We start from the raw sequence: 18,456 nt of genomic DNA, 5'->3' as shown, positions 1-18,456 counted from the left end.
CCAGTCAGCTGCAAGGACTGGCTGTGACCACTGACCACCAACCTCTGCCCTCCATGGAGCATCAGCTGTGCAGGGGCAGGGTGGTGGTGCTCCAATGCGGCCTGTAGCTGTCCACTGTGTGTGCTGGCCCTGGGGTTTCCCAGGAGGTGCAGGCCAAAGTCAGCCCCCTCCTGTGTTTTATCCGGGGCACCCTGCCTGAGCTATAAAGCGATCTGAGATGGCTGCTACTTGTTTTGGACTCGGAGATTCCCAAGTGAAGCCAAGCTGTCAATCTAAGACGGCTGCTGCTAATGCTGGGCCTGGAGCTCCCTGAGGCCAGCTGTTGCTTGTTTAGTAGGATTTAAGAAAGTAGTGAAGCCTGAGTCAAGACCAGCCATTCATCTGGAAACGCAGCTTGGGAGGGCCTATAAGTTGGGCTACACGGACTCTCTGGAGATCTCCAAGGCGGGTCAGTGTTAGCCAGGTTGATGGAGTCTCAGATGTGGCACCAGCTTGCTGGCTCTGTAGGGGGAGGGTTTAGAAAAGGGACAATGGCCTTTATGCACCTTGATGCCAGATACTTCCGTTTCTTCCTATATATCACTGGTGCCTTTCAAGCTGCTACCCCGGCGCTGGAGCTCAGAGGGAGTTAAGTCGATGTAGGTGACTCCGTGTGTGGGTTCAAGAGGAACTGCTTGGGGCTCCAGCAACTTCTTACACCAACTCAATCCCCACTGGTTTTTGCAGCCAGAAGTTGTGGGGACTTACCTTTCCGGCCCTGGACTTCTGGACTGGGAGGCCTTGTGTGGGGCTGGGACTCCTCGCTCCCAAGATATCCTCCCGAATTTTTATCCACCACACATGGGTATGGGACCAGGCCGTTCCGCATCTATGCCCCTCCTACCAGTCAAGATGGATGTGGTTTCTTTAATTCTGTAGTTGTCAGGCCCCCACTCAATTCGATTTCTGATGGTTCTGAGCGATGATTGTTCTATATTTTAGTAGCAATTTTGATGTGGTTGTGCAAAGAGGCAAGCCATGTCTGCCTATGCTGCCATCTTGTGCAAAATAACAGAATACTTTGCTTTAGATCCTCAAACATCATTATGTCTTAGTATTATCTCCTCAAGCTACTTATACCATAGATAATTATACCTCAGAAAGAGAAAAGGAAGCACTGAATCGTGAATTCAGGCCTCCAACTTTGAAAAAGGATTCCAAATCACTGAACACTAACTCGTTGTTGCCACGACTAGGGCCCTGCAACCCGGGCAGGCGGCCCCCGGCGATTTATACTGCAGCGTTCCCCAGGACACCGGCCATCACACGGCGCCTTCGAGCAGGGTCATTTCACTTTGGAGCTGCCCAAGGAAACCCAGAGGGCAGCAAAGACAGGTCGCCGGCCCAGGCGAGAGTCTACAAGAGACTCGAGAGAAAAGTTTAGAGGTGAAAAGAACAGAAAGGGAGTTTTTTTAATAAGCCACCCCTACCTCATACCACATCGCTCTTGATGCCATTTGATGGCCTGAAGAGAGAGAGAAAAAAAGCAAGGAGCATTTCCCAACACAGCCCAACAAAGAAAAACGTTCTCTACAGTTCTCCTTTTTACATTCCAAAATGATGAAAGGAGACTTTAAGGAGAACAAAGATTTAAAGGAACCTATAGAATGATGGTTTATACCTCTAACGTTAAAGAGAAAAATGTTTCTGTGCTAAACATGAGTAATATTTGCCTTATAAATACACGCCAGCCAACTAAGCATAGTTTAGAGAGCAAAGGATATTTAAGAAATAAATTTAACCTTACCTCCATTGGTCTCTTGATATACTACAGACTTCCCCAATTCTGCACCAAGACGCCTATGGGAGGGAAATAAAAGGTAATTAAGAGTGCTTTTTATTAAAAAAACTCCAGTTCATATGCATAAATTTAACAAAAAGACTAAAATAACTGGACTGGAATTCCTTCCCAAAACACAATTTACAAAGTTTAATTGATTAAGAACTAAAAATCCATTGTCAGTCCACAGCAGCTTCACGTGCTCACCATTTTGTAACAGAATGCTTTACTGGAAGGAACCCACAACCAAAGTTTAATGTCTAGTTCACTGTTTTATGAATAAATGTCTCGGAAAATCATTCCCAAACAAGTACTTGGTTACTAGCAATAGTTCCAAAACCATAAGCCATAAGTAAATACTTCGATTATCAAAAGCATAGAGACTTCAGTGCCATTAACCAAAACCAACATGAATCTTGTTTGGATCCCAATTAGAACAAATCAAGTGTAAAAAGCCCTTTTGGAGACAATCAGGAAAACATGAATAAGGGCTGATGCTACATGACATTCAGGAATTAATAGTGCTACACTTTTTTGTTGTTGTTTCAGTTCTTATCGGTTAGCATTACCATTTTATGAGTGAATAACATAATGTAAGGTGGACTCTGCTTAAAAATACTCCAGCCAAGTACACAATGGAATATTATTCAGCCTTAAAAAGGACTGAAATTGTTACGTGCTACGACACGGAGAAACCTTGAAGAAAGTCTTATAAGACGAGTCAGACACAAAAAAGCAAACGCTGCATAACTCTGTTTACAGGTGGGATCTAGAGCAGGCGAGCTCACAGGCGCACACAGCAGCTGGCCAGGGGCTGGGGGGCGGGGGCGGGGAAGTCGGTGTTTCGTGGGAACAGAGGTCGGTTTTGGGACGGTGACGAGCTCTGGAGATGGATGGTGCTGATGGTTGCACAACACTGGATGTATTTAATGCCACTGAACTGTACCCTTTGAAATGGAAAATTCTGTTATGTATTTTACCATTAAGTACTCCAGGCACAACAGGTGAGGGATAGGTGGAGTGGATGAAACAAGATGAACAAAGTGAGGTGGATGAAAGATGGGGGGGCACTCATGACAATGCATGTGTAATTTACACATATGCTGGGAATGTCATGCACCTGACTTTTTTATTAAGTGCATCATCGTGGGGGGTGAGAACACACAGTACGATAGACAGTTGATGTATTACAAACCTGTACACCTACATAATTTTATTAACAAGTGTCACCCCAATAAATTCAATTATAACATACAATAAAAGTGCATCATGAAAAGGCATTTAGATCTAAAAGGAATCATGGAAATGTCATAACCTCAGGAGTCAATCTCATCTACCGATCTTCAAACTCTGCTCAGTGGGAAAACCCTTCTTTCAAATAAAATCTTACTGAGAAATTCAACATATGCAACAGATAAGAGAAATACCTGCAAGTATTTATTATTCACAGTAAGTTAAAAACTTTCGGGACCAAGAAGCAAAACCAATGGCCTTTTCCTTGTGTCTTTCTTTCTGTTTTATCTCTGGAAGGTCAGTGTGTGGGAAACGTGGCCCAAAACAAACAAACGCAAGCTTTGTAGTTAAAGCTGGTGTTGTCGTTGGCCTCAAGATAGAAAAAAGGCTGGGGTTAGAAATAGCAACTAGGCAGGAGATTGCAAAAGGATTGTTTTTTTACACTGTTCGCGAGTAAAATTCTAACGGAAAAGAAAATAAGCATTACTGATAAAACATGACTCAAGTTTCCCTTTCTTTTTCATTCCCATCTAGGATTTAAATTATAACCACGCCTTTACTCATCAACTTGGGAAAATTCAGAGGGAGGCTAACGTAAAATTACTTAAAATGGGAAATTGACTCTAAGTGCGAGAAGACAAGTTATTTTATTTCTACCAGGCCTCCCGCCAGTAGCAGGTTGGTCCCGAGGGCTCTGGGACCCTCCTCCCCGAGGGGCCCGCAGAGCAGCGGCCCAGGGGCGCCGGCCCTGCGAGATGCTCGGTGGGCATCCTTTCGTCCGTGCTCCCAGTATTCTTGCCTCGTAGACACAATCATCCCTGTTTTACAAATGCGGTTCGGAACAACCACGTCCCTCGCTCAGCGGCACAACGATCTCGCCTGGCTCGTAAGGGGCGAGCCCGGGAGACGTCTCAGAGCTGCCTGGAGGCCGCTGGAGACCGCGGGCGTCCTGGGGACAGGCAGACAGGGAAAGGCAAAGGCCTGCCTTCAAACGGCCGATCCGCCTCCAGCTGACCTGGAAACCAAGCGAGACCCACCGTCCCCAGCACCAGCTCCGACAGCCCTGCTGGCCTGCAGCTGACGCGTTCTCAGGGCGCTCGCCACACCGTGGCCGCCGCCGCCGGCCTACTGCCCCCGCGTTGTAGCTGCATCCCGACCCCCGTCTCAGGAGCGAGGCCTGGGAATGGCGAGGGCCAGATTCCTGGGTCAACTCTGGCCGTGGGAAAGGGAGCCTGCCCAGAGCCCTCTCCGAGGCGCTTCCTGCTGGGGCCACAGGGTCCCCCACCGCACGGCGCAGCGGGAGTGCATGACGGAGGAGGGCGAGGGGTCCCAGCAACCCCGATGGGGGTGGGGGCGGGCGTGTTAGTTACTGAAAGCCTGCAGAATTGGCGGGTGGGGCGAGAGGCAAAGCGGGACGCCTTCCTTTCATCTCTAAAGGCTTGTTCAGCCCCGAAATGACAGGATTCTGCGAACCCCTCGCCGAGCTGAAAGGCGAGGGGCCAAATCATCCCTCGGCCTGCGGGAGGGCGTGGAGGGGAAGAGGAGCACAGACGGCCTCCGGGCCGGGATCCCTCGGGGCGTCCCCGGCCCCCGCCCCCACTCTTACTCGGTGATGCGCTTGGCCAGCTCGGTGCAGGCGGCCGTGGAGTTGGCCGAGAAGACTCGGTAGCCGGTGCGGGCGGCGTTCATGGCCTGACGTGCGGCGGGGCTGGCTCGCGGGGCGCGGAAGGCAGAGGACACGGAGAGCGGGGACAGTAGCAACAGCTTCTTGGGCATCGTCCGGCCCGAGGCGTGGTTACCGCCGGCCCGCGAGGGGCTGCAGCCGGGAGTGGTTCCGACTGAGGCGGCCGCGAGGCCAGGGGGCCCGGCACAGAAGAGGAGCGCTCCCAGACCCTCACCCTCCTGGTACCTAAAGCCACAGCGAGCTCAGGCGCAACCAGCGTTCACTGCGACCCGCGCTGCAGTCTCCAGGGCGCCTGTGGCTGGGCCCCCGCCCCCTCAGGCGATCCGGGGAATCTGAGAGGCGCCAGCTAGAGCGCCTGCAGAGACGCCATCTCAGATGAGGGCACGGGGGGACAACTCTAAAAGCATGTTCTTCCTAGAGAAGCATCGCGAATTCGCTCCGCCGCTTGATTTTTGTCGTCCAATAGGAGCTCTTCAGTTTCACGTTCTTGGGCTGTGTAGCCTGACTTGGTAGCGGTCCCAGCCTTTTCCAAATGTTTATGCCAGGACCCTAAATGGCGGCCTCTGGGAAAGATGACGCTCTAGCTCTACGCCTCGATGATAACACGGCGCTAGGCGCATGCGTTCAGCTGGGAAGGCTTTACAACTGGAGGGCGGGGTTATTTCCCGCTGGTTGCCCGCAATACAGAAATTCCCCGAAGGTGGTGTACTGCTGAGCCCGAAAACTGTTCTCCGCAATCCAACCTTACATTTGCGTGTGAGGCAAGGTTTCCTGAAAGAGTCAAAGGCGCTCCTGACGCTATTTGCTTTGATTTTAATATCTTCCTTCCTCCCCTTCCACATGCTTGGTTCCTCAAAAACCCTCTCGCAAATCACCTGCTCTGCGAAGTTTTTCTAGATCACTTCAATCACTGTAAGCCGATCCCTGCCACCCACGGCACCCGCTGGACCACACCATGTGTAGTAGTTTGTATTTGTATTCACCTTTGTGAACACCTGTCTTCCCAACTAGGATGAAATCCCTCTTAGGGGCGAGATCGCTTATTAGAGCTCTGTATTTCAGTGCTTAGGGCAGTGTTATGCATTCCAGAGACACCCAAATCAATAACTTGTTCAGTAAGGCCCAAGAAGAAAGTGAAGAGCAGGGAACCATTTGAGTCACTAGTTACCAGCTGTCCCAGGAATGGGGGGGAATTCTTCATTTTCTAAATTGTCCTTAAGTGGCACTTCCTCCTCTCTGCCCCCTGTAAGTGAGCATAACCATGAGGTTCCCAGTCAGTCAATCCCAGGGTCATCCTTTACTCTTCTTCCCCTTCCTTGCTACATTTATCCATGTACCTATTTGTTTTTCCACTTATTTATGCCTTCATTGGTTGTTTCTTATATGCATGTGACCAGGGATTGACCCGGCCACCTTGGTGTATTGGGATGATTCTCTTAACCAACTGAGCTACCTGACCAGGGCCCTATGGGCCAATGGCCTCCCAACTGGTCTCACTACATTCTCTTTCCATCCCCCCTCCCCTCCAATAGCTCTAGCCCACCCACCCTCCACGTCCCACCCCCCAGACGCCCTGGTTAAAAGCCTCCAGAGTTTTCCGCCACCTCCAAGCCCCACTCTTAGCCTGATCTGGCCGAAGCCTCCATCCTCATCTCCTGCCTTCCTGCCGTAGGCCGCTCTCCAGGTGCGTGGCCTTTCTGAACTGTTTGCCACTTGCCAAAAATGACAGCTTTTTTTTCTTTTTTCTTTTTTTCTTTTGCAGCTAGGAATCTTTGTAATTTCCACTATGATTTCTTCTTTGTGTGTGTGACTTTTTAGAAGTGTGTGGCTTGATTTCTAAACGTTGGGACGTTTCTAGTGTTCTATGATTAATTTCTAATTTAATTCCACTTGGTGAGACAACATGCTCTGGGTGACTTTGATCCCCGGAAATGGACTGAGAAGCACCTGGTGGCCTGGCCTGTGTCCGGTGGTGGTCAGTGCCCACTGGGCACCTGAGAAGAGTGTGTGTGTCCTGCAGGTTTGTGGCGCATGGTCTGTACATGTTGGTCAGATCCAGTTTGTCTAATGAAACCGTCTATCATCTTCATTAATTTTAATCTACTTGTCTGTGATGGCGGAGGTTTTTTCCCCTCTTAGTTTTCCAACATTTGCCACGCGTCCACATCGTGTTGGCTCTGTCTCTCTGGGGCACCCTGCCTAGTACAGGGTCTGAAGTAGGAGAAAGAAGCCTCCGCTCATTTTCTAAAGAACGTCCTTTTTGAAGTTTGAAGGGAGGCTTCATTTGACCAGATCCAGTGGGTTTTTTGGGGGTTTTTTGGTAACGTTTCTCTATAGACCAGGCTGACCCTCGAGACTCCAGACCTATGGGACATTTCCTACAAGGACAAAAACAGCCCTGCCCAGCCCAAGGTGACATTTTTCCATATTCAATCCAATTTCCGTTTTCAAGGTTTAAAAAAATGATCCTGTTGTTAACAGGGCTGCAGGGTCAACGTGAATCGCGGAAATCCGATCTGCACTGTGTTAAAGGAGACAAGGGGTGGCACAGACTCAGGGCTGGCACGAGGCCTTGTCCAAGGGAGGACAGGGCGAGACAAAGGGGCCTGTGTACAGGACCGCTCGGCCCTGTCCTCGAGAGCCACGCTGCTTGGAAGACAAGGTCAGTCTTTGCAACAAAGAAGAGCATTTCAGGCAGTGAGTCAGGAGTTTTGCCTCCACTTTGCACTGCTCCAACTTGAACTTTGGAGAACTATCAGGCCTTTCCGCTTCCCTTCTCTGAACAGGCCTAGGCAAGCTGGGATGGAATGTCTTTATTTCTAAAAATAAGACCAACTTGGATCTCTAAGTTGATTCTCTCTATAGGACACCAGAAACCATGCTGGGGCAAGAGCAAAATACTGGGCAGACAGAGCCAAGCATGCTGGGAGTGACCCTTCCCAACTTCTGCAAGGACAGTGGTAGACAGCAGCTGCTGTGCTGGCCGCTGGAAAATCCGAAATGGAATCGCGTTGCACAGGCCTGCGCAGAACAGAACCTCACCCGCCGTGGGGTTTCAGTGGGTCTTGGGAGAGGTATTTCAGGGTATCACAAATACTCACGTGTCGTTGAAGGCTTTGGTTCAACCAGAAGCCAGGTAGAGCCTTCTAGAGCTTCTGCAGAAGCACCATTTCTCAGCCCCCATCACCAGATCTCTAGCAGCACTTGCGAGATGGAATCAAGAGAAGGACCAGGAGAGAAGAGCAAGGAGGGGGCAGGAGGGGCTCAGAGGGATGAGGCGAACACTAAGGAGACAGATTGTAACAAGTCACGGACCAAATAATTCAGAAACTCACAAGGTTCCCGGCTCAAGGGTGGCCACTTTGTCAGGTTCAAGGGGATCCAGGCTCTGTGACAGCTAAAACCCTCAAGCAATCCAGGTGTCCAACAGCGGCTACAGCCCATCCGTGCACGGAAACACTGTGTGGTCACTTACTGATTCACGGCTGTCCCCAGAGGCCGCAGGCTGCTGAGATCTGAGTGTTGTGTCAGGAGCCAACTCGGTGACCTTGAGCAAACACTGTGTCTCCTTCCTTCGCCTCCCTTTTCTCCCCCGTGCGCTGGGGATAATGGTAACTGCCAGCCAGAGGGGTTTGTGACGGCCGAGCGAACTAATACCTGCCAAGCAGTTAGAACAGGGTCTGGCACGTGAGATGGGAACGGTTCATATGTATTTATTAGTTGGGACAATGAGGAAAACAAACCACATTCATTATCTCAGCAGCTTCGTACTGAGAATTGGTGAGCTGAGCAGTGCAGGACAGAAGTGACAGGGAGCGGCCACTGGGGGGCAGAGGGAGAAATGGCAGGAAGCTACCTCCCCACCCCTCTGGCTGGGGAACAAGAGGAGAGGTTGGGTCACGGGATCCCCGAAGCCTGGAGGAGCCCCTTGGAGCTGGGACTCAGGTATCTGGGGAGGGCAGGGCCCTGCTCGTGCGGGCCTCTCTGCGGGGCACCGAGGCACCGGGAGGCTGCCTCCGCGAGTGTGGGGGCACTGGAACCTGAAACCCCGTGTCCCATGGCCAGGGCGATGCTCAGGGCACCAGGGGGCAGATGGGAAGGAGCTGGCCCTTCCTCCTCCTCCTCCTCCAGCGCGAGGGACCCACCGGTGCCCCTTGCTGGGAGCAGGGGCGACATGGCAGCGGAGTCTCGGCAGCATGGGGAGCCGGTCAGGTCCTGGCTTTGGATATGGCCTCCACTCCCCCTCCTGATAGTGGATTCGGGGGGGGGCGGGTGCAAGGCCAGAGGGTTAAAGCCAGGCCTGAAGGAGAGCCTGACAGTGGAGGGAGGAAACGGGCACCGCGGGCTTCAGGGGCATCCAGGGTGTGGGGTCCAGCTGGTGCTGCTGAGGCTGCACCAGGGCGCAGATCCCTCCAGGTTGGAGAGAGGTTGTGGTGGGGGAGGGGGTGCAACTACCAGATCCCAAGGTTCTGCCTGTTCTCCAAAGGCCTTGGAGCCAAGAAGATTAGGAGCCTAACAAGAGATGCCCCAGGCGAGGAGTGGGCAAAGCACCGGAGGGCTGAGGCGGCAACCCCAGGGCAGAGGCAGGAGCAGGCCAGGCCGGCAGGAGGCGCAGGGGCAGTGCGGAGGCCGTGTGGGGAGCTGGGGGGACTACGCCAGGCTCGGCCCCCCAGCCCACGAGGGCCCAGCTCTGGAGCCTGACCCACCTGGACTCAGCCTGTCCTGGGGCCCACCCAGGGCCGGCCCTCAACCTGCACCTGAGTTTCTTTCTTCCTTCAGGAAACGGTGCTCACAATAATTAGTGCTTTGGGGATTGTGAGAACAAAACTAACCGATGTGTTTACAGTTAAGGTGGAGGGAGGTGCCTGGTGGGATCTTACCTGTTTGTCAAGAATTACCAGAGCCTGTCTTAAACCCCCGCCTTGCACGCAACCCTCCCTCCCTCCCTCCTCCTCCTCCTCCTGCTCCTCTTCCTCCTCCTCCTCCTCCAGTGCACTGTTGGGAGGCCGTGTTGAGTCAGGACCTTTCCCAGCTGGGCGCTGCTGCTGGCACCTGGTGGCTGTGTTCCCCGCCCCACCCCGCCACTGCTTCCTTCCAGGAGTGAGATGCGCCCCAGGTTCTGCTGGCTGGGGCGCTGGCTGGGGGGTGCTTGGGAGACGCCACTCAGCACCGCCTCTGTAAATCCTGTTTATAATCAAGAATGGTCTGGCCTCGGCCCCTGGGTCCTGAAAGGTCACCTCTGCATCCTTGGAGTTTCCTAAGAGGGGTGTCTGTTATTCATGGAGGGCCCCTCCAACCCCACCCGATAGTTTATGGTAAACCGAACCATGTGGTATCAGTTCAGTCTCTGGGGAAGGGAGAGGCTGAGTTCAATCAATGGTGGATCATTTTAATCAATCACGTATACATAAGGAAACCCTAATACAACGCCTAGACACTAAAGCTTCCCCAGTTGGCAGTTCTCTGCCACCTGTCACACATCGGCATGCCAAGAGGGTCCTGCGTTCCTGAGGACACCAGAAACTTTGAGTTTGGGACCCTCCCGGACCTCATGTCTTTCCCGGTGGCAGGCTCAGATTGGAACCCTTGTGCATCATTCAACCCTAATCTCAAGTCCAGCGCCCTCCTGAGTCCTGCAAGTCGTTCTGGTGGGTTGTTGAACCTCCGGGGTAGTGGGAACCCCCAGATTTTAGCCAGCGGGTCAAAAGCAAGGGTGGCCTGGGGCCTCCCAAACTTGGTGCTGGCGTCTGAGTGAGGAGAGTCTTGCGGGGGACAGTGCCCGGGAACCTGTGAGGTTTGGCCTAACGTCGGGAAGTTGGTGTCAGTACGTCCCACCTCCGATGAGGGAGGAGGGGGAGAGTGGGTGTCATGCAGAGAGGCCCCGCTTCTTCATGAGGACTTAACTGGCGTCTGTTAAAACCAGGTGAGGGGGAGGGAGGTTGGGGACACAGTGGAGTCATTGTAAAGCACGTGGGACAGTAGAAAGGAGCGCCTCACCTCCTACGTGGCTGTGTACCTGGCCGTGCACCTGGCCGTGGGCTGGTGAACCTGCCCTGAGCACCCTGACCTTTGAACAGAGCCCAGCGGAGCTGGCACGGCGGGCGGTCAGCCAGGAGGCCTGGGGCCATCCCTCCCTGCAGAATATGGATGCTGTTCCCATGGGCCCAGAGTTGGATCCAGGGCATGGGCGGAATTGGAGTCCAGGACTTGGGACTGGGGGACCTCCTCGGGGAAGCGTGGCACGAGGCCGCCTCCGAGGGTCAGCAAGCACATACCACCCAGGAGAGTCCCTCGGAAGAGCGGCAGCATCGGGCCTGTGGGGCCCCCACGGTCCACACAGAGCCTCCACGGGGCCGTTGTCAATCTTTTCCATCTCCTGGCACATGTAAACTAATTATAGAAATTCTGCAGCGCACCAAAAAAATCTATTTTTTGCCAATCTGAACAAAAAAAGGTATAGTTTTAATTCATTCACACTGGACAGCTCTTGCTGTGTCGGCTGCTGTTCCTTTTTAATTTGACCACCCGGGGGAATAGAGGTCCACGCCCCTGAGCAGGCAGGCACTGCATGTTTTAAAGCCTCTTGTGTGGCGCGGCCCGGTGGGGAGTCACTGCTCGGGGCCCCAGTGACCCACCAGGGCAAGTCTGCCCCCAGGGGACACTGGCAACGGCTGGAGACATTTTTGGTTGCACAACTCAGTCTCCGATGGGGGCGGAGGGGCACTACCGGCAGAGGCCGCGGACATTGCTAAACAGCGCCCAGCCCACGCATGTCAGCCCGCTGAGGGCGAGCGACCTGCTCTGGAGAATGAGCTGGCTCAGCAGCCAAGAGCCAGACACGTCACCGCCACCCGCCAGCCACCACCGGAAACACATCTGTTTTCCATTCCTTTCTTCCCGCCTCAGCCTCCTGGATGTGGCGGGGAGGACCTGGCCTGTGAGGGGTGGCGTGGGGGTGATTCGAGACAAGTCTGACTTTTTAAACCGGCGAGTCTGAAAGGCCCCCATGAGGCTGTATGACCAACCAAAAGGGCCGGAAAAGTGGAATCTGACAGAGGCGCCTTCACGGGGGGCCTGGTGCCCGGTGGGAAAGGGGGTTTTGATAGAGCACAGCTGGTGGTCATTACTGGGAAACTTAAAACCTTCCCTCCGCATGCACTTCAATAAGGCAAGTCTCCGTCATGAAAACCACTAGGGACGTGCATCACTTAGTACATGAAAGAACTTTACCCGGTACAGAATAAGAGCTCGATACATATTGTATGAAGAGGGAAGTGGAGGCCCTGGCTGGGTAGCTCAGTGGCTTGGAGCGTTGTCCCACTACGCCAAGGTTGCAGGTTCGATCCCCAGTCAGGGCACATACAAGAATCAAGCAACGAGTGTGTGAATAAGTGGAACAAGAGATCGCTGTTTCCCTTCCTCCCCGCCCCCTCTAGTCAACAAATTGTTTTAGAAAAGGAGGGGAGTGGAAAATCAGCAGCCTCCACGGGATGGGGAGGGGCCTGGTAGCTGGTCTCTGTCAAAGTGCCCAAGGATGCTGGGGTGTTGATCAGCAAGGCTCTGGGGTCCTAAAACCTATTAGAAAGAGTCTATTCCTAGTTACAAAGCGGTTTCCTTAAAGGGGAAGCAGTTCCCTAAAAGCGTCCCAGTTCTTACTTTCTGAGGTGGGTAATTGAGTCTCCGGAAAGAGCTCTCTTCATTTCCTTCTCCCGTGTCCTCACACTGCTCCTCGCGCTCCCTCCCAGAACCCACGCCTCCGTGTCACATGGCGAGGCCGCCGGTAGGGGACAGCCTGCCTCAACGGTCACCCTGTGAGGGACCCACCCCAACTGTTCAGCCCATGGACACTGACCGCACGTGAGAGCCGCCCAGCCGAGTCCAGGCAGCCCACAAAGCGCCTCATGCATTATGGCTTCCAGGCGCGCACGGAGCTCCAGGGCACGTCCTGCCTCAGGAACAGATAACTAGAACGCCTCCCCCAGGAGCCAAGCTCGGGAAGAGAAGCTCCTCTCTTGGGTGAAAAATTAATTGTCTTTCTAGCGGCTGCCAGGAAGGGTTTGCACGCATGGGCTCCCGGGGCTGGTGGCGGGGTCCAAAGCAAACAGCACTACAGGCCCGTGGTCCACCCGGCACACAGGCCTGACCCGCCAACCGGCTGGCCCTGGCAGGGGTGTTCCAGCCCTGTGCCCGCCCCTCCTGCCTCTTCCTCCGTCCTGCCCCCTCTCCCCTGCCTGTCGCTCCTGTCCCATCCCCCGCCATAAATGTCACACCGCTATTTCAAAACGACCCCCGAGAAACACGGTCATGTGCTCGGAAAGCGGACTGGTAGCAGGACACACAGCGATGCCAGGTGGAGGGAGAGGGAAATTCAAGGCGCAGTCCCTGAGCGAGTGGCAGGGCGGGGTGGGGCGGCGGTTGGTAAGTCCTCGTAAGATCACTTCCCTTCCTTTCACACACAAGGGAAAACAGAACTCCCTGTTAATTAACACCGGTTAGATATTAAGAGAAAGCCAAAACTGGAAGTCAAAATCGTATTGCCACTCAACAGGGCAGTCAGAGTGAACTGAGCGTGGAGGTCCTGGGCGTGCCCGCTGCAGCGCCACCCAGCGGGAGAGGCAGTAAGAGCCGGGGAGGCTGCCCCTTCCCCGGGACATGGGCGGCGGCCGGCCCGGTCCCCGTGCATCCCCAGGCGCCCACACCGGTGTCCGGGAGGATGCGGGGGAGCCTGGACGCGTGTGCGTCATTTGTGCACTCTGCCCGATCCATTTCCAGGCGCGCCCTGGTCGCGGGGACCGTCGCATTTCATGGCGCCCTTCGGGAAGGAGCTTCTGGTGGCATTCACAGAAGCCACTGTGCGTGCTTTCAGGTTGCCCACCGGCCTGGTTAACAGCTTTGGATGCTCCTTCTCTGCCAAGTCGGCGGTTCCCCAGTTTGCGCGTAGAATCACTGAGGATCGCCGAGAAGTTCCGAAGGTCAGGCCGCGGGGCAGACCGGCTCAATCTTGGCCTGCAAGGGCGGGACCCAGGCATCCGCAGGGCTGAGGTTCCCGAGGGCCACGATGTGCTTCCTGGTGTGGGAGTCTCAGCGCCAAATGACCCAAGTGACCCGTCAGGCCGTCCCGGGGCTGCAGCCTGCTATCCGCCCTGACAGAGCTGCTGTCGCCAGGGAACATCCCCGGGCCAGGTGCATCGGGCACTTTCCACGTCTGAGCTGTTGGGTGGAGCCTTCACAGAGAAAAAATGCTGGATTTTAAAAAATTTTCATCTCTAACCTATTTTTTACTTTGATTAAATGTTAAGTATTTTTCCCCAAATATAAAAATACACTGCATGAGTGGTTTTTCCTGGGCGGGGTGCGGGGGCAGTGGCTGGGAGGGGCACAAGGGGTTTCTAGGATGTCATCATTTTTTAAATGTAGGTGTGTTGGTTCCTTCATAGTTTACGGTCTGTGTGCTTTCCTGTATGTATTTATACTTCAACCAAAAAACCATATGGCATCCTGGCCGGCAGCTCAGGTGGTTAGAATGTTGTCCCAATACACCAAGGTTGTGGGTTCAATTCCTGATCAGAGCACATACAAGAAGCAATTAACAAATGCATAAAGAAGTAGAACATCAGCCCTGGCTGGCGAGGCTCAGTGGATTGAGCGCCAGCCTGTGAACCAAGCAGTTACTGGTTTGATTCCCAGTCAGGGCACATGCCTGGGTTGCTAGGGAGGTCCCCAGTAGGGGGCGCATGAGAGCCAGCCACACATGAGTGTTTCCTTCCTCCCTCCCTTCCCCTTTCTAAAAATAAATTAAAAAAAATTTTTTTAAAGGAAAACAGAAGTGGAACATCAAATCCATGTCACTCTCTCTCAAATCAATGAAAAAAAAAAAACAAAACATAATGTGTAACTACAAAGGAGAAATACAGAGAAAAAGAAAACAGTGACCACCAAGGATCGGCACCGAGGGCCTTCACAAGTGACACTACTTTTTAGACAAAGTGCAGTCCCTTCAAATAATGCCACCGAAGTGCTGGCAGCACTCCCCAGCCTTGTAAGGTCGCAAAGTCACCGGAGCCTCAAATACTGGACTCCAAACAAGTTAGGGCCATGGGGGAGCTGCTCGGAGACGCAGCGGGGACCGCCACCCTCTCCCAGGGACAAGCACGGGCTCCTGGACCTAATCGGGCTCATCTGAACCCCCTTTTCAACTAAACCTCCAACCCAGGGACCATGTCCTTCCCTGTAGAGTCCGGTTCTAGCAAGAGTCCGAAGTCAGCTCAGCCAGAATCCCCCGCCCTCCATGTCCGATCCTCTCCTCGTCTGATCGGCTCAGGTTCCTCACCCTCCACCCCTCCACCCCCGCCGCGTGGTCTGATCACCCGGCCAGCCTCCAGCAAGGTCTAGGTCAGTGTAGCTGGGGCCCCCCACCGACTTCTGATGGTTTCTTAGTGATTTTCCATCCACTGACTCCCACCCTGTTCCTTGGCTATAAACTCCCACTTTTCCCGTATTTGCTATTGAGACCAGCCTCTACACTGTCCTCTGCCATGGTCCCCGCACTTACCGAGATGGTTCGGGATAAAACCCGCCTCCTTTAACAAGCGCCTTGAATACTTTTTTCTTTAGCACCACCCAAATCAGAATTTCAGCTGCAGCCTAGAGACGGACAGGTTGTGCATCACAAAATGATAATCCTGAAAGGGGCCTCGCTGGTTCCCTTAGGCCCCTCATTTAATAAAAGGGGGAGGGGATATAATGCACCAAACATAAAATGAATAATTCAGTGGCATTTAGTGCATTTAAACGCTGTGCAGCCACCACCTCTATCTAGTTCCAAAACACTGTCCTCACCCCAAAATAAAACCATGTCCATTAAGCAGTTATTCCTCACGTCCCTCTCCTTGGCCCCTGGCAACCACCAACCTGCCTTCTGTCCCTATGGATTTATCTATTCTAGATGTTTCATATAAACACTAATATACAATATGTGGTCTTTTACATCTGGCTTCTTTCATATAATATTCTTTTTTTAAATAAAGATTTTTATGGATTTATTTTCAGAGAGAGGGGAAGGGAGGGAGAGAGAAGGAGAGAAACATTGATGTGAGGGAGAAACATCGATCGGTTGCCTCTTGTATGCACCCCAACCGGGGACCGAACCCACAACCCAGGCATGGGCCCCAATCAGGAATCAAACCAGTGACCTTTCACTCTGCGGGACACCGCCCCCCTCCCCGCCCCCGGTTGAGCCACACTGGTCAGGGCTTTCGTGTAATATTCTTGCGGTTCATCCACACTGCAGTGCTCCGTTTTTATTTTTGCCTCAGTGGGATTCCAGGATGTGAATGGGCCACACTGTTCCTGTGGCCGTCTGGACGGCCACCTGGGTGGCTTCCAGCTTTCGGTTCCTGTGACTAGACCTACGAACACGCGAGTTCATTTATTTTGAATTCATTTTGAGAGAGAGAGAAACACCGATTTTTTGTTCCACTTATTCATGCATTTATTGCTTGATTCTCATATGTACCCTGACCAGGGACTGAACCGGCGACCTCCTGGTACACAGAATGACAACCACGAGTGAGCCACCTGGCCAGGGCGAGTCTCTGGGTTTTTAAAAGATGTTTTTCTTAAGCGCCAGTGGATAATCCTTTGTCTTCCATGTGCATTCGGATCAGTTTTTCATGGTCGACCAGCTAGTCTCTTTTGGGAACTCACAACAGGCAGGTCTTGGTCTAGAATTAGAATTAGGCTCCCGCTGTTCCACTCAGCGCCCCCAGCATTTCAGAAGGGCCTGGGAACTCGTGTGGCCCTGGGTGTCATGGGTTGTGCTATGGCTCCCAGCTGCCTCTGCCCAGCCAGTGCGGCTCTTGGCTATGTTACTGCTACAGGCTGCACAACGTGGAAACAGATCCACCCCTGAGAACTCAACACGCCTCTCCCCTAGGAATCCCACCACCCGCTGAGAGAGGAAGGCGGCAGGTCTGATCCCACCCTGATCATATTTTGCAGTTACTGAATGTTTTCCTCCTTAGTGCTCAAAGGTCTCCATCTGAGAACCAAGTGGTCACAGGAACTTTTCACATGGTAACCGGAACTCAGCCTAAAATGGTCATGGGGGGGGCGTGGAACTTAAGAGTTAAAAAAAAAAATTGAGCACTACAGTTAATTGGTTTAGTGATTAATGTATGCAGAAAACTGTTGTGCAAGAACTGGAATGCGCGACCGACCCACCCTGACTCCAGGAGGCCTGCCAGCAACTCCACCTTTGTGCCTCGGGGGTCTGCCAGCCACCAAGATGTGCTCTGGGGAGAGAAGTCCGCCGACCAGATCACAGATAAAGGTGGGCGGCTGAAGGGAAGCTAGGAAAATCGCTGGACTGCAGCTTTGATCCAAGTAACCTTTTCTCCTGAATCCCAATCCCTTTACCTACTCTTTCCCCTGAATTCCAAACCCTTTACCTACCATTTTCTTCTCCTTACAATAATGTCGGCTTGACATGAGAGTTTTTAGGGTACATAACCCACCATCTTCTCAGATTGCTGGCCTCTGAATAAAGGGCCCATAAAGATTCGGTCCTTGCCTCTGCTTACTGGCTCCGGTAGTGACGGGCAGCCCGAACGTTGACTTTTCTGGTTTCAGCAGGATCTTTGTGCTTGTCTGCAAGTGCCAACTTCGGATGCTATGGATTTTTCCAGGCCACGCGGAGTCAGGAAGCCATCTGTCCCTCCCTCTGGGGACCCATCAGTCTTGTTCAGAGCCAGGAGGTGGGTTGTGGGACCATGCCTTTCCTGGGCTCTCTGCGTTGAGGCGTCGCAGCGGCCACCTGGCGCCCGATGCAGCTCCCTCCCCTGGGTGCTCCGCTAGGCTTCCTGCATCTGCCAGAGGGATGCGGTGGGGAGACGGCAGCCCCCGGGTATTTCTTGAGGACCTCAGGGTGCAGGCTGCGGTCCTAGGGAAGAGACGAAAAGAGAAATGTTCTCCAGCCAACACCTAGAATCTCCTTGCTGCTCAGGAGCACACTTCAGGCCTGGTCCATGCTTTGTTTTTTAAAAATAATTTCGCTAACAGCCCTGGCTGGTGTGGCTCAGCGGATTGAGCGCTGGTCTGAGAACCAAGGTGTTGCAGGGTTCGATTCCCAGTCAGGGTGCAGGCCTGGTCCCCGGTTGGGGGTGCGCGAGGGGCAGCTACACACTGCTTTTTTCTCCCTCTCTTTCTCCTTCCCTTACCCTCTCCCTAAAAATAAATAAAGTCTTTTTAAAAAATAATTTCACTAGCAAATTAGTCTGTAAGGGTTGACAGGTAACACTTGGTTCCCCATTCGGGTATGAAACCGAACTCCTCTGAGTGAGTCTCAGAGAAGGCTGCTGGGCCATCGGATGGTGACTTGGAGGAGAAAGGACATCTCATCTCAGTCTCAGAAGCTAACCATGTCGCCTCGCTCAGGACTCCAGGGCAGGGAGCCAAGAGGACGAGGGACTCTGCTTTGGGAAACGGCCCTCCCGCCACAGCAACGCAGCGTCACTCCTTCTCCCCACAGAGGCTCAAGGGCATGCGTGTGGCCTCGGCGTCCCTTGCCGCAGCCCCTTTCCTGGCCGCAGCTCCCTAGCTGTCCTGTACAGTCATTATATAAATGCCCAGGGCTGTGTCCCTGGCACTCCTGGAACAGGATGGAAGGGTTGGACTTTCAGCAGGCCAGCCTCCAGAGAAGGCAATTTCTATTTTCGGGATG

General features: G+C 53.2%; 1 protein-coding gene across 1 annotated transcript in view; it reads right to left on the bottom strand.

Annotated features, from left to right (window-relative positions):
- PRPSAP1 (phosphoribosyl pyrophosphate synthetase associated protein 1) overlaps positions 1-5,052 on the bottom strand; it is a 28,803-nt gene extending 23,751 nt beyond the window's left edge. The window contains exons 1-2 of the mRNA XM_054593301.1: positions 4,659-5,052; positions 1,787-1,839 (exon numbers count right to left, since the gene is read on the bottom strand). Of these exons, the coding sequence (XP_054449276.1) occupies positions 1,787-1,839; positions 4,659-4,828 (223 nt within the window). The 5' untranslated portion in view covers positions 4,829-5,052. The remainder of the gene's footprint in view (positions 1-1,786; positions 1,840-4,658) is intronic.
- Positions 5,053-18,456: the final 13,404 nt, after the last annotated feature.

This window comes from Pteronotus mesoamericanus, unplaced genomic scaffold (assembly GCF_021234165.1).
Source record: "Pteronotus mesoamericanus isolate MK-2021 breed Mesoamerican mustached bat unplaced genomic scaffold, CSHL_Meso_final scaffold_408, whole genome shotgun sequence".
In the NCBI taxonomy this organism is placed as follows: Eukaryota; Metazoa; Chordata; class Mammalia; order Chiroptera; family Mormoopidae; genus Pteronotus; species Pteronotus mesoamericanus.
Note: the sequence above shows the minus strand (reverse complement) of the source record. Positions and strands in the feature narration are given on the sequence as shown.